This window comes from Marmota marmota, unplaced genomic scaffold (genome assembly GCF_001458135.2).
Source record: "Marmota marmota marmota unplaced genomic scaffold, marMar, whole genome shotgun sequence".
Lineage (NCBI taxonomy): Eukaryota > Metazoa > Chordata > Mammalia > Rodentia > Sciuridae > Marmota > Marmota marmota.
In genome coordinates, this window is record NW_026000242.1 from 21,834,930 (window position 1) to 21,849,034 (window position 14,105).

A 14,105-nucleotide genomic window follows, 5' to 3' on the forward strand; every position below is an offset into this window, starting at 1 on the left:
ATTTGTAACTCTGATCTAATTTTAATCCCTAGCCTCAACATCAGCTAAAAATGAGAAAATTAACATTTAATATCAAATACTGTTATGACTTGGATGTGAGGTGTCCCCTGAAAGCTCACATGTGAAACAAGGCAAGAAAATTTGGAAGAGAGGGTCTGGGGTTGTGGCTCAGTGGTAAAGCGCTTGCCTAGCACAGGTGGTGCCCTGGGTTCAGTCCTCAGCACCACATAAAAATAAGTAAATAAAATAAAGGCATTGTATGAAAAAAAGAAAAAGAAGAGAAAAGAAAAGAAATTTGGAGGAGAAATGATTGGGTCAGAGCCTTAGCCTAATCAGTGAGTTACTGAAGTGGTAGGGTGTGGCTGAAGGGGATAGGAATTGAGGCTTGGCTTTGGGTATATATTTGTATCTGAAGAGTGGAGTTTCTCTCTCTGCTCCCTGATGTGAGCTGCGTCCTTCTGCCACACTCTCTCTCCATGATGTGCAGCCTCACCTGGAGGCCCCTAGAATAAAGCCAGCTCTCTATGGATTAAGACCTCTGAAACCATGAGCCCTCAAATAAACTTTTCCTTCTTACAGTTGTTTGGTCAGATTCTATAGTCACAGCAGCGAAAAAGCTGACTAACACAAGTATCATGCAGTTTCATTGTACACACATATGTGAAATATCTAGCATCATGACAATACGTGTATGAGGTGAATATTACTTGCATATGACATAGTGAAGAAACAAAAGCCAGGTGATATGCTCACAGTCACACAGCTCTAGGTGGCAGAACCAGGACTGAAGGCATCTCTGACTCCAAATTCCAAGCTGTTCTAAGTCAGGCTGACTATTGTTAATGCTAAACCATCAGTGAAACTACTGAGCATTACAATGTTCTAACGACTGAAGACGAACTGTTATTAACGGTGCATGTGTTCGAGTGATAATGCTAAGCTTCGCTAAAGAGCATCCCCTCTCTTTAGCTAGATTTAACGTTCAGAATATTTGGATACCTGGGATTCAACTGAACCAACATATGTCCTGACTGAAGTGCTAGCACTGTCTCAAACAAGAAACAAGTGGAAGCCACCGCCTGAGGACTTGAAGTAGAAAGGGTATCTCGCAACTGACATCTTGGTTCTGCATCCTCTGCCATCCCCTCTTATCAGTGGGTATCACAAAACATCACACTCAGCCATCCATTAATATTCACAGAATTTCCCTTTCTAATAGAGCAGTCTGAGAAATAAAGGTGATACTGGGAAGAAAAGGATATGCACCAAACAGAATTTAGACTTGACAAACTGGGACAACATCCATCATGGTCACTTACTGGTTTTCCTTGATCTGGGTTATTCAGGATCTGTACTCTCTTTACCAGCCCTTGCTTCACTCTCCATGCTGTCCCCAAAGTCCAGGATCCCTGTCCACTGTTTCCTACCTCCCCCAGCCCCAGGCCAGAGCTCCCTTTAAGCTGACAGATCCACTAAAAAAAAAAAAAAATCTGTTTTCAAAAAATAATATTTTATCTTTAAAACCATCCAAATATTCTCTCCTGGAGAGTCTGACACCAAGTCAATTGTATCACCATCCCTATATCGACTTACTAAAAGGCTCAATTCAATTTTCTCACTGAGTCAAATGAATCCTTCTCTTCAATTCATAACTCAATGTCTTCTTCCCCCCAGAATTCCCTCCTACCTCCAGCCCCTCCCAGGGTGTGATCTCTCATTCAAGAGAATTACTATAATACATCTGTGCCCCATAAGAAACACCTAAAAAAGCACTTTTCTAAGCTGTCTGCCTTCCAAATACAGAAACCTATGTGGAAAAAAACCTCCCATCTGCAGAGTCTGCCCTGTTAAATTTGGTGAAACTGCCCAAATAGCGATACTACTTCTGAGAAAGGCAAGTTGTGACCACAATTCTAAATAATTTTTATTTTTACAGACCTCTGATCCAAGCAGCAGTAAGTATATCTATCTGTAAACTCTCAAAATCTATACAGCCTATTCATTAATCCCCATGCCAACCTAATCCTTCCATGGTTCTCAAATCAAAATAAATAAATAATTATTTGTTTTAAGAAAAGGTAAATCAAAACCATGCCACATGCCTATCATGTTCTACTAATTAGATTTAGTTTGGGCAACAGCCTATGTTTTAACATTCAATTAAAGTATTTCCATTTCAATAATTTCTCATTTCCTGGGAATATGGTAATCAAATTCACAACAATCTGTTAAAGTTAAATCACAAAAACAAACTGAAATTATTAAGATTACAATGATGCTACCTAAGCCAAATGAAAATAATGCCAATTTTTTATGTTATTATGCATTTTTCCATTGGCCCGTATGAATACAAGAAATATGGGGAAATGTTATTCCCATTTCTGAGTGTGGGACCAGTAGCTTATACCCATGCCATTATAGCTAGTGGCAATGCCAAGACTGGAACAAAGTTCTAACTCCTAGTGCTGTCTGCTCTCCCTTGGATTACCCAGTCCAAAAAGCACTGAGTTCCATGCAGAATATAAATCCTACTGAAAGCAATGTTGAAGAGCATATTCGTAGTCATCATTCCCTAATTTACTCCACAGATATTCAAAATCCTCCTCCATGTCATGTGTTTCTTAGTAAAACGTAAATTGGTTGATGTTCAACAATCACTGAACATCTACAACGTTTAAGAATTGATTAAATTCAAATATCCTTACCACCCACAAGTTTATACTCAAAAAACCAGGTAAGATAATAGAGACACAACTTCTATAACCCAAGGAATGCCTTGAATGACCAGCAACCACCAGAAGCTTAAAGAGACAAGACGAGTCCTCTCCTAATGACTTCAGAGAGAACGTGCATGGCCCTGATGAAAGATTTATTTTGAATTTATGGTCTCAAGAATTATGAGAGAAGGGGTAATACTAGGGAATGATAGTGGCTAATTCTATTGTTATATTGTGTGCATGTATGAATACATAACAAATCCCACCATTATGTACAACTATAATGCACCAATAAAAAATGGGAGAAAAAAAGAATTGGGAAAGAATAAACTTTTGCTGTTTTGTGCTAAGAAAAATTATTTTATACGTACATATATTAATGGAAGCAGCTATCAAATCTAAGATATTCTATGTATTGAATTGCTGGAGTAACTGAATGGAAAAGTCTAGGTAGGGTGAAAAATAGTGAAGGGTTAGGTTTCAAATATTTCTACATAAAATGACAAGGTGGATGATGATATAAATGAACAAAAGAGAACAAGCTGGAGGGAGGAGGATGAAATTTGTTTCTGCCAGATCTGAGTCTGAGGTTGCCTGAAGCACATCCGGGTGAGTGTATCTCTCAGGCTGCTGAAAATCTGGCCCAGGGCTCAGGAAAAGGAGGTCAGGGCTAGAACCCTAGGAGCAGATGTTATCACACAAGGAAAGCAAACAGTAAAGGACAAAGAAGAAATCCTTATGTACCACCAACGTTGAGGAGGAGGACAGAAGAAATAAAAGGGAAAAGGAAGAAGAGCTCAGCAACTTTACACATAAGAAAACACTTCAGTGAGGGAACTAGACTAAAGGAAACAAAGATTTTACAAAAGGCATCTGTGAAAAACTGCCTGTGAACTCCCTTCCTCTTACGTCATATGCTGACATCATTTTCTCAAATCTTCCCCCAGCCATGCACCCCTTACAAAGTCACCTTGATCAGTCTGGGGATGGAGCTCAGTGATAAAGTGCTTGCTTAGCTTGTGTGAGGCCCTGGGTTGGATCCTCAGCACCACAGGAAAAAAAGAAAAAAAAAGTCACTTGTATTACTATCGACAATTTTTAGTGGGAACTATCCTGCTCAAAATTTTCACAAACTTCTAAACACAATTGCAAAGCTCCTCTCATGGTCCTTTGATTCTCTAGTGTCACACACTAACCTTCATAGTGAACAAAGTTTAAGTCCCCGAACCATAACATCTGTTTTCTCAAAGAATTTAAATTTGCTTGCCCTTGCTATCCCTTCCCACTCCCCACGCAACACCCTATTTTTACAGTCACATTTTTTCATTCAGACATTTTAAGGAGTAAGAAAATTAAATAAATGAAGAAGAGAAAATTCTCATAAGAGCAAAGTAAAATCAATCTACTATATAGCTCCCATTTGGAAAGAGATAATATACTAGCTACACGCTATACAGAATACTCCATTTCTATTAGTGGCTTATCATTCCTGTCCACACACAAACACATACCAGTTTTCTAAATTAAATCGTCACTTTTCCTGTGTACTTAAAGCGAAAACTGGATCTGGGTCTTTCATTTGGATAAGCTCAAGGGACTGCTATTTGGCATGTCTTTCATAAACTAGCAGGCAGTATGGCTTCTGAGATTTGCAAAATACAGAAATTCCACTTCTTAGGAATGCATCTGATTCTAAATGAAGGGTTGTCATTATGTGTCTACCCACTTTTTCCCAGACTAAAGCCAAGGTTCAGGGAGAGTACTATTAACGTAGCAAGGTTATGTACAGGCAGCATTTTTCCAATTTTTTTTCATATCACCTGACATTGAGAACCAACCAAGGATGCTTCCCTGTCCTTCACACACGCGCACACACAAAAAAAGACACTCTCTGCTATACCAGATAATCAGCTGAATCAGATAAGCCAACAACATGAAAATTATCATGTTTTAGCATTTTTAAAATACTATTAGGAATAGAGATTTCTACCACAGAATCTAAATATTGGAACTCAAAAATCCACAATCATTAATACAACATAACTTACAAAGTGTTAAATATTAGTCTTTTCCTTGCATTTTCCTACCACATTCTACATAAAAATTACAATCTAAGAAATTCTTCTCAAGTACAAATTCAGATCCCAGAAAGGTAGGACTTACTTTTCTTCTGTGTATTCTCACCTCTGTAAAAAGGAAAAAAAAAAAAAAAAGACTGGAAAACTAGCAGCCGATTAGCTATCATAGGGTACCTTACTATTCCACAGGTCACTTTTTCTGAAGCAAATTACAAACACAAGGTTATATATGTGTGTTTACCACAAAACTTTCCTCAGCATTTTAATTGGATTTTTGATAGCAAAATTGGAATAGTGCAGATATTAAAAACAAGTATTCTGATTAACCAAATATTTCAAGTAGCTATAATCCTAGAAGAAGGATCCACATTACCAGAAACATCCAGTTTAAATTCAGATAGCCAAAACCAAAACTGTTAGAATAATTATATTCCTATGGACTATCCTGTTATCATCTTGCCCCTTTTCTCTGCTTCAAGGGCCATTAAGATGAACAAATATTATGCAAGTTTTTATACATATACAAAAAAATCAGTCACTATAACTCAACTATATGGCAGCTGCAAAAGATGAAATGCAGGTTATGTGACCTAAACAGCCAGGTGTTCAGCAACTGGTTTTAATTTTCAGAAGGAAAATCAGCAAGAAACAGCCCTTAGCTGGTGAGGCCCAATTCACTGGGGATACACCATAAGGATTATTAGATGCTGGGCATAGGTTCAGCAGGCTGCAGGAAAAGAGAAAACTGGCAGAGCTACAAGCTGAAACTGGTGGGTGGCAGGTGGGAATATGGGATACTGGCACCTGCCTACAAACCTTAAATGGGCAGAAATTGCAATCCAGACAGCAAGGATAGCAGTGGCCAGAACATGTGGCAATCACTACTCTGGCAAGAAATAACATTCATGAAAGAGATTCAAGGCTATTTAGCCCCCCTTCCCTTCACCCTTTTCTATCTGTCCATCATAAATATTTCATTGTTGTACAACATTCACTCAGTGCAGTTTAATAATCTGATTTTTAAATCTAAATTTCTGTTTATAAATGTATTTCTTTAAGAGACTTGTACTGGACACCAAAGCAATACTAAATGTAGCCTTTATTATTTTTAAATTATATAATCTTACACATCATCGTTTACACAATTAACACTGTTTTATAAGAAATGTTAAGAATTGAAAGGATGTTTGTTAAACAGCTCCATCATAACTATAATAGAAGGCAGTACATAAGGTTGCTAGCCTCCTCCTCCACTAGACAGGTAACCCTTTTCTGTTCCCACAGCAACACATTTTCTGACCTTCTAACCCAGAGGAGCCCTTCAATTACTACCTGCTGAAAAGGAAATCCAGGAGAAATAAAGATACTATTAAAGGGCACCTATTAAGCTTATATAGAGCACAAAAAGAGGTAGACTGAAGTAATCAGCCAGCCCAATTTAATTCCACTCTGATGAGAGTCAAGGCTCCCATTTAAATTAACACAAGTATAACCGCTTTTACTTCTAACATGGCACTGAAACAGAATCCTAAAGCACCACATTCCTAATCCACCAGCTCCTAAAATTAATTACAGTTCATTTGAAAGATAGTTACTTCTGCTCATTTAACTCAAATTCTAATGACTATAAGCACCAAATGAGTGGTTGGAGTAATTACACACATGCACCTTTGATTAGACTGCCCAACCAAACGAGCAAAACAACCTCAGTGGCCTAAGGAGCAGTGAAGTAGCTCTCTCAGAAGAAAAAAGAATCTACATTGAGTTCCACTTAGACTAAATAAATCCTATGTACAAACTTAAATACCAGAAATAGCCTAAAACAGCAGCTGAAGAATGACCAAGTAAAGAGAAAGCTATGGGAAGAGCTTGGCATGATGGCACAGTAATCCCAGTGACTTGGGAGGCTGAGGCAGGAGGAACACAAGTTCAAGGTAGCTTGGGCAACTTAAGGAGATCATGTCTCAAAAGAAACAAATGAAAAGGGTGGGAACAAGGCACAGTGGTGAACACCTGTAATCCCAGTGGCTCTGGAGGCTGATACAGGGGGGTCACAAGTTCAAAGACAGCCTCAGCCATTTAGCGATGCCCTAGGCAGCTTAGTAAGACCCTGTCGCAAAATAAAAAATAAATAAATAAAAAGGGCTGGAGATATGACTCTGTGGTACGGCACCCCTGGATTCAATCCCCAGTACCACAAAAAAAGAAAATGAATCAATTATGTTCCTATATTCCAGTGATGAATCAGCTGAAGAAAAATCAGGAAAATTATTCCATTCACAGTAGCCTCAAAAAAAAAAAAAATGAGCATCAATCTAACAAAAGAGGTGAAAGACCTCGACAGTGAAAACTACAGAATACTAAAATAATAAAAGGAAGAAGACCTTAGAAAATGAAAAAAATTTCCTATGTTCTTAGATAGGCAGAATTAATATTGTCAAAATGGCCATAATACCAAAAGCGCTATACAGATTTAATGCAATTCCTATTAAAATTCCAATGATGTTCTTCATAGAAATAAAAAAAAAAATCAGTCATGAAATTCATGTGGGAAAAATAAGAGACCCAGAATACCCAAAGCAATCCTTAGCAAGAAAAGTGATGGAGGAGGCATCACAACACCACACCTTAAATTATACTACAGAGCTATAATAACAAAAATGGCATGGTATTGGCACAAAAATAGAATTAAAGACCAATGGAACAGAATAGAAGACACAGAGACCAACCCACATAAATGGTTACCTCATACTAGACAAATGTGCCATACACATACACTGGAGAAAAGACAGCCTCTTTAACAAATGGTGCTGGGAAAACTGGAAATCCATATATAGTAGTTTGAAATTAAACCCCTGTATCTCATCCTGCACAAAACTCAATCCAAAGTGGATTAAGGACCTAGGAATGAGACTAAGAGACCCTGCTCATACTAAAAGAAAAAGTAGGCCCAATTCTCTATTATATTGGCTCAGGAACCAAATTCCTCTACAAGACACTTAAAGTGCAAGAAATCAAAATAAGAATCAATAAATGGGGGCTGGAGTTGTGGGTCAGTGGTACAGTGCTTGCCTAGCATACTTGAGGCACTGGGTTCATTCCCCAGCACCACATGAAAATAAATATGCAAAATAAAGGTATTAAAAATGACACTATGTCTAAAAAAAAGAATCAATAAATGGAATGGAATCAAACTAAAACAATCAATAACATGAACAGAGAGTCTATAGAATAGGAGAAAATCTTTACCACTGGCACCTCAGATAGAGCATTAATCTCCAGGATATACAAATAACTCAAAAAACTTAACACCCAAAAAACAAATAACCCAATCAATAATGGGCAAAGGAACTGAACAGGCACTTCACAGAAGAAGAAATATGAATGGCCAACAAGTATATGAAAAAATGTTCAACATCTCTAGCAATTAGATAAATGTAAATTAAAACTACACTGAGATTTTATCTCACTCCATTCATAATGGCAATTAGCAAGAATATAAATAACAATAAATGTTGGCAAGGATATAGGGGAAAAGGTGCATTCATACACTGCTGGTGGAACTGCATATTGGTACCACCACTCTGGGAAAGAAGTATGGAGATTCCTTTGAAAACTTGCAATGGAACCACCATTTGACCCAGTTATCCTATTCCTCAGCTTATACCCAAAGGACTTAAAATCAGTATACTACAGTGGCACAGCCACATCAATGTTTATAGCAGCTCAATTCACAATAGGCAAGCTCTAGAACCAACCTAGGTGCCCTCAACAGATAAATGGATAAAGAAAATGTGGTATATATACTCAATGGAATATTACTCGTCTATAAAAAAGAATGAAATTATGGCATTCCCCAGTAAATGAACAGAATTGGAGAATATCATGCTAAGTGAAATAAGCCAATTCCAAAAAACTGAAGGTCAAATGTTCTCTCTGAAATGTGGATGCTAACCCATAGCAAGGGAGTGTAGGAAGGGAAAATATTGAAGTTCATTGGATTAGACAAAGGGGAATGAAGGGAAGCATTGGAGGATGGGAATAGGAAAGACAGTGGAATGAATCAGACATAACTTTTCTATGCTCATATAAGAATACACAACCAGTGTAACTCCACATCATTTTCAACCACAAGAATGGAATCAAAACTGTAATGGGCTGCTCCCTGTGTATGTATAATATGCCAAAATACACACCCTACTGTTATGTATATCTAAAACCAACAAATTAATTAATTAATTTTAAAAAAGGAATTATGGAAAGTTTTTCTTACTTTTTGTTTTTCTCCTCTTTTTTCTCAACTTCTTCCCCATGCCACCAAAACTTCTGGTAGTAAAGAGGGCCCTGAGCGTACACCAGAGACTGGCTTAAAGTAAAACACCAGGTGCGACAAGGCCAGGGTGAGTTTGTGAAACAGCAGGTGCAAGATGGGGGTGCTTCACCCTTTTTAAGACATTTCAATGTAGTTGTATGCACTTATGGTTTTCTCTTCCTATAAACACTTACCTAACCCCCAGATCACAAGTGCATCAGAGCAGTGTACTTCATATTGAGGTCTGTGGCCACAGAAGGTGACACCGTTAGGAAAAACTGCTTGCTCCTGACAATGTCCTCATTAACTGTATATTCTACATCATCCACTTATTATCAACAAACCAATGGAATAGGTGCCCCCCTTGTTTGTTTCATCCACAAGTGCTAGGAACTTCAGCTTCCAGAACAGAAGCAGTGTAACCAATAAATAAATAAAGCCTGTGATGGAAGGCCTTTTGACAGGACTAGAAGATTCAGAAGCAGTGCAGTTTCTACCAGTAAAAATAGTGAGAAAATGAAATGACAACACATAAGGTATTATCAGCAATCTCTGTGTGAGAGGAAAATTTGTTTCAGCAAAACATCCATTAGATTAATTAAATGTAGTTGAAAAATGTTGTATTGGTTTATTGATGTTGACTGCATTAAACTTGTAGACTAATTTGCTTTTAAGATAGTATGACTGTCATACACAGAGGTAGAGTTTCATGCTTGTGTATATTTAATTAACTATCATAATAGACAATTAAATCTGTATTACAGTCCATTAACTGTTTTTTTTCCTTTAAAAGAATTCCAAACATACAAGTTTGAGAAATTCTTACTTCAAGGCAGACCAAACAGCTGGCCAGTCCCAGCTTAAGGCAACAAGAGGAAAGGAAGAAGGACTGGCCAGGATGCTGCAAGGCAGGGTAGAAGACTGCTCTCCTCACAAGGTCAGTTCTGTCTATGGTGCTATTTCAAGAGACACAGAGGACTGGTTCCAGAAGCCACATGGATGTCAAAATCCCAGGGTGCTTAAGTCCCTTGTATAAATGGAGTAGCATTTGCACATAATCTATGCACTTCCACCCATATACTCTAAATCACCATGATTGCTTATGGTACCTACTAAAATATAAATGTTACATAAATAGTTGCTATTCTGTACTGCTTGGAGAAAATAGAGAAAGTCTGTATATGCAGTCTTATCCTGTTTTCTCGTCGTTTTTTTTTTTTTTTTTTCCTGAATATTTTCAACCCTTGGCTGGTTGAATCTGCAGATAGGGAATCCACAGATATAGAGGTCTACAGTATTTTCAATTGATCTTAATTGACAGAAATGGTATGCATTGAAATGGTACATATTACATTTTGGTATATGTATACATTGTAGAATGGCTAATGTGAATTAACTCACATTTATCATTTTTGTAGTTAGAAAACTTAAAATCAAAATCACTTAGAAATTTCTAATTCTCTCTATCCCTCCCCCTGATTTTTTTTTCAGGGAGTCTGTGTATTCTTCTAAGAACAAAGCTTGTCCTCTTATAGATGATTCTTTGAATTCAAAAGTATAAAGATAAAGGAAAATGACAGGAGAGCAATTTTTAGATATTTCTTTGTTATGATCCTTAAAAGGAGAAAATTAAGAAGTAAAAACAACCTATGATTTCACAGTTCAAATTTTAAGTCTGGAACCTAACAAAGGAATAAAACTCAATGAATAACATTTGAGGAAAAGTGTGGAGATTTTGAGTCATACTTCATGAAATAAGCTTGATCCACAGATATCAAGAATATTCCCAAATATTTCTCACAAAATGTCTAAATGGTATGTGACAAAATTAACAAATAATCCTAGTGATAAAATTTCTATAGATGTTTTCCTCATTTTGCAGGGAAAGTAGCACTCAATTTATTTTCCAACACACAGCACTTGGACAGCACCCGAATTTAAACTCAAGTCTAGGTCATAATACTGAACTATCATTCCTTTTCTTAGAGTAGATGGACACATGGAATATAACAATTTATTCATTTTTGAAAAAATATTAAATATCTCATGGTATTTTAAAATGGAATCTTGTAGTTTAGGACAGATCATCTAGTTCCATTTATAATATTCTTTCTAAATAAATCTAAATCCTTAGTCATAGATCAAGGAGCATATGTGGCATCTAGTGGAACAGTCAGTCATCCTTGCATTAATCAAACCCTCCTCAGAAATTATTAACAAGGAGAGAAATAATAAGACATTAATGATTGTCAGCTAAGCAAGGTTACATTCATTAGGAAATCATTAGTTATCAATGAAACAACAAGATGCTAAAAAATACATAAATAAAAAATGAAAGGGATAACGAAAATCCCTACTGAAAAAGCTGGTATAAAATTAGGGAAGGCCTCCTCAGACAGGAAGAAAAACAGGAGGGACAGGACTTGGGGAGAGAGTGCTTCCTTAATGTACCTGGGATAGGACTAAGCAGGTCTCAAATCCTTTAGACACTTATCTAATCAGCATTTAGCAGCTGCAGGCTAGCCTCAAGCATCCTCCCCAAGGGACCTAAGGTGGTTTGGTGGGAAAAAAAAGCAGTGCTATCATGTGACTTCAGGATTCCTTTGCTCTAAAACTTCCCATTTTGCAGCTGATGCCGGGAATTCTTTTTACAAAGAATAAAATATTTCCCTTCCACAATGAAAACAATAATAATCAAACGTTGGTTAGAGTATATACTCTCACAAAGCTAAGAAACCTACAAAGACAGTGGGTTGTATATTTAAGTGCATGAGGCCAAATTAGTAAGGCTAGGTCTATCAAGGAACTTACATTCTCATGGTATCTTCACTTATAAATGAAAGAGCATAGCTATAAAGATGGGAATCACCTGATATTTACAAAGCCAGATTCAAGAATCACAAGAAAGTATGTAACATCAGGAGTAAAATAATGTGTATGTCAGTGCATTTATCATAGCTATGTAAGCATTTTCAACTTTCAAAACACTGAAGTTAATCTCATGCAGAGTGGAAGGAAAATATAGAACATCTGGCAGCTCCAGCAAGAATCAGTCCCACACTTAGTACTTGAGATAGGGACACTCTTTTTGAAGAAGCATCATGCTCTCTAACATGAAAGAGACTTCAACCAGGATTCACAAACCAGAGGAAGGAAAGTTCACATGTGAGTCTATTCAACATACAAAGAACTGCTAATAAACTTTATTTCTCACCCGTCACTGTAAACACCATTACTGTAGCAGCCTCAAATTTAGAAACTAAGCAAATACGGATATAAAACAAGTTTTCTTTACCCTGGTTAAACAGCACAAGTGGAAAGTAAATGTTTTAGCATTTGGGATGGTTAAAACAAAAAGAGATTTAGGGAACACATAAATCTCAAGACATCTCTCTTAAGCCCCATTCTTACTAATAATACATGCTTCAAATACAGATCAGAGGCTAAGTATCTCAGTTTCAGGCACACACACATCCTCATCATGTTGCTGACCTTGCACTGACATAAACAAAGATGCTGTCCCTCTATCTGTCTTTGGGAATACTTAATCGCCCAAAGGCTGCTCAACCTGGTGAAAATACCTCATTCACCCAGCCATCAGAGGCCAAAGACTCCAGGGTTTCATTTCAGAAACTAAAGCGTTCAAAAACTTCCATTAAGACACAAATATGAGACCAGGAGCCATGGCCTTCGCCAGTTATCCCAGCTGCTGGGGAGACTGAGGCAGGAGGATCAAGAGTCCAAAGCCAGCCTCAGCAAAAGTAAGATGCAAAGCAACTCAGTGAAACCCTGTCTCTAAACCAAAATACAAAATAGGGCTGGGGATGTAGCTCAGTGGTCTAGTGCCCCTGAGTTCATTCCCAGGTACTCCCCCCACCAGGCCAAAAAAAAAAAAAAAGATGCAAATATGTCCTGGGAAAGGTAATTAATCCTTATCATTAGTCACTCAATTCCTTGTATGGGATGCAAAGTATAAAAAGTTTCAGACTAACTTTTTAGTCTTAGTAATTGAACGTGAAGTTCCAAAGCAGGAAAGAAGAAAATAAAATCCTGTCAGGAGGTATAAGGGTGGGAGGCTGGAGAAGTCATGAGGGTAGTTACATTCCACGGAAGTTCAGATTGACCTTTAGCCCCTGAACTCTCACCCTCAAGGCTCTACCAACACCACACACAATGTAAACCAGAACTTAAGGCGCACAGGAAACTTGCAAAGGATTTAAACCCACTGGTGCCATACTAACTTTGATCATCTTACTAAATGGCAAAACTCAAATATGTAATTTTTTAAAAGCCGACTCAATGACTGTGGCCAGTGACAAGCTATTTAAGTATATGAAAAATTGATAATTGTCTTTGAAAATAAGACTAGCTTAATTTCATCTTTAAAAATGTTCTTAACCCCCTCCTTTTTAAGGAATTTTTAAAAAGTGTTCAAACTAGGCACATACACACACACACACACACACACGGAAAGTAAAAGCCCCCAACAACTTTCCAGCGGTGTGATGAGAAAGGTGACTTTGAGTGACTTTCCTTAGGATATACTCTGTGTCCCTTAGGAAACTTTCCCTTCTCTGCAGACATGAAAGCAAATAAGAACACCTAAGAACAAACTTTGTTGGCCACCAGCAGGGGAGCTCTTCAGCTTTTGTCCCCAAATCCATTCAAACAAAAGAAGCTCCGTCTCCTCCAACCCAACCCTCGGACCCACACCCCGCGGGGACTCTCCAGATCCTGGCGCGCTCCCTTCCCTCCCAAGCCGGTCTTCTACTTACTCCTCAGCGCCCCAATAAGCAAAGAGCCGTCCTTAATGAGCTCTTTGATGAACTTGTTGGTTCGCTCCAACTCAATCTCGTGACACTGCAGTCGCTCCCTGAAGTCCGGACTGTCCAAGTAGGAATCGCTGAACTCCAGAGTGGGTAGCCCCATGGCACAAGCACTGCCAGCTGCGGCCGAAGGCACGTCGGGTCCGGCGGTCAGGGTAGGGACAGCCGGCGA

The 14,105-nt window shown here is 38.0% G+C and overlaps 1 protein-coding gene across 1 annotated transcript in view; it reads right to left on the reverse strand.

Annotated features, from left to right (window-relative positions):
• Arhgap42 (Rho GTPase activating protein 42) overlaps positions 1-14,099 on the reverse strand; it is a 275,396-nt gene extending 261,297 nt beyond the window's left edge. The window contains exon 1 of the mRNA XM_015489960.2: positions 13,883-14,099. Within this exon, the coding sequence (XP_015345446.1) occupies positions 13,883-14,036 (154 nt within the window). The 5' untranslated portion in view covers positions 14,037-14,099. The remainder of the gene's footprint in view (positions 1-13,882) is intronic.
• Positions 14,100-14,105: the final 6 nt, after the last annotated feature.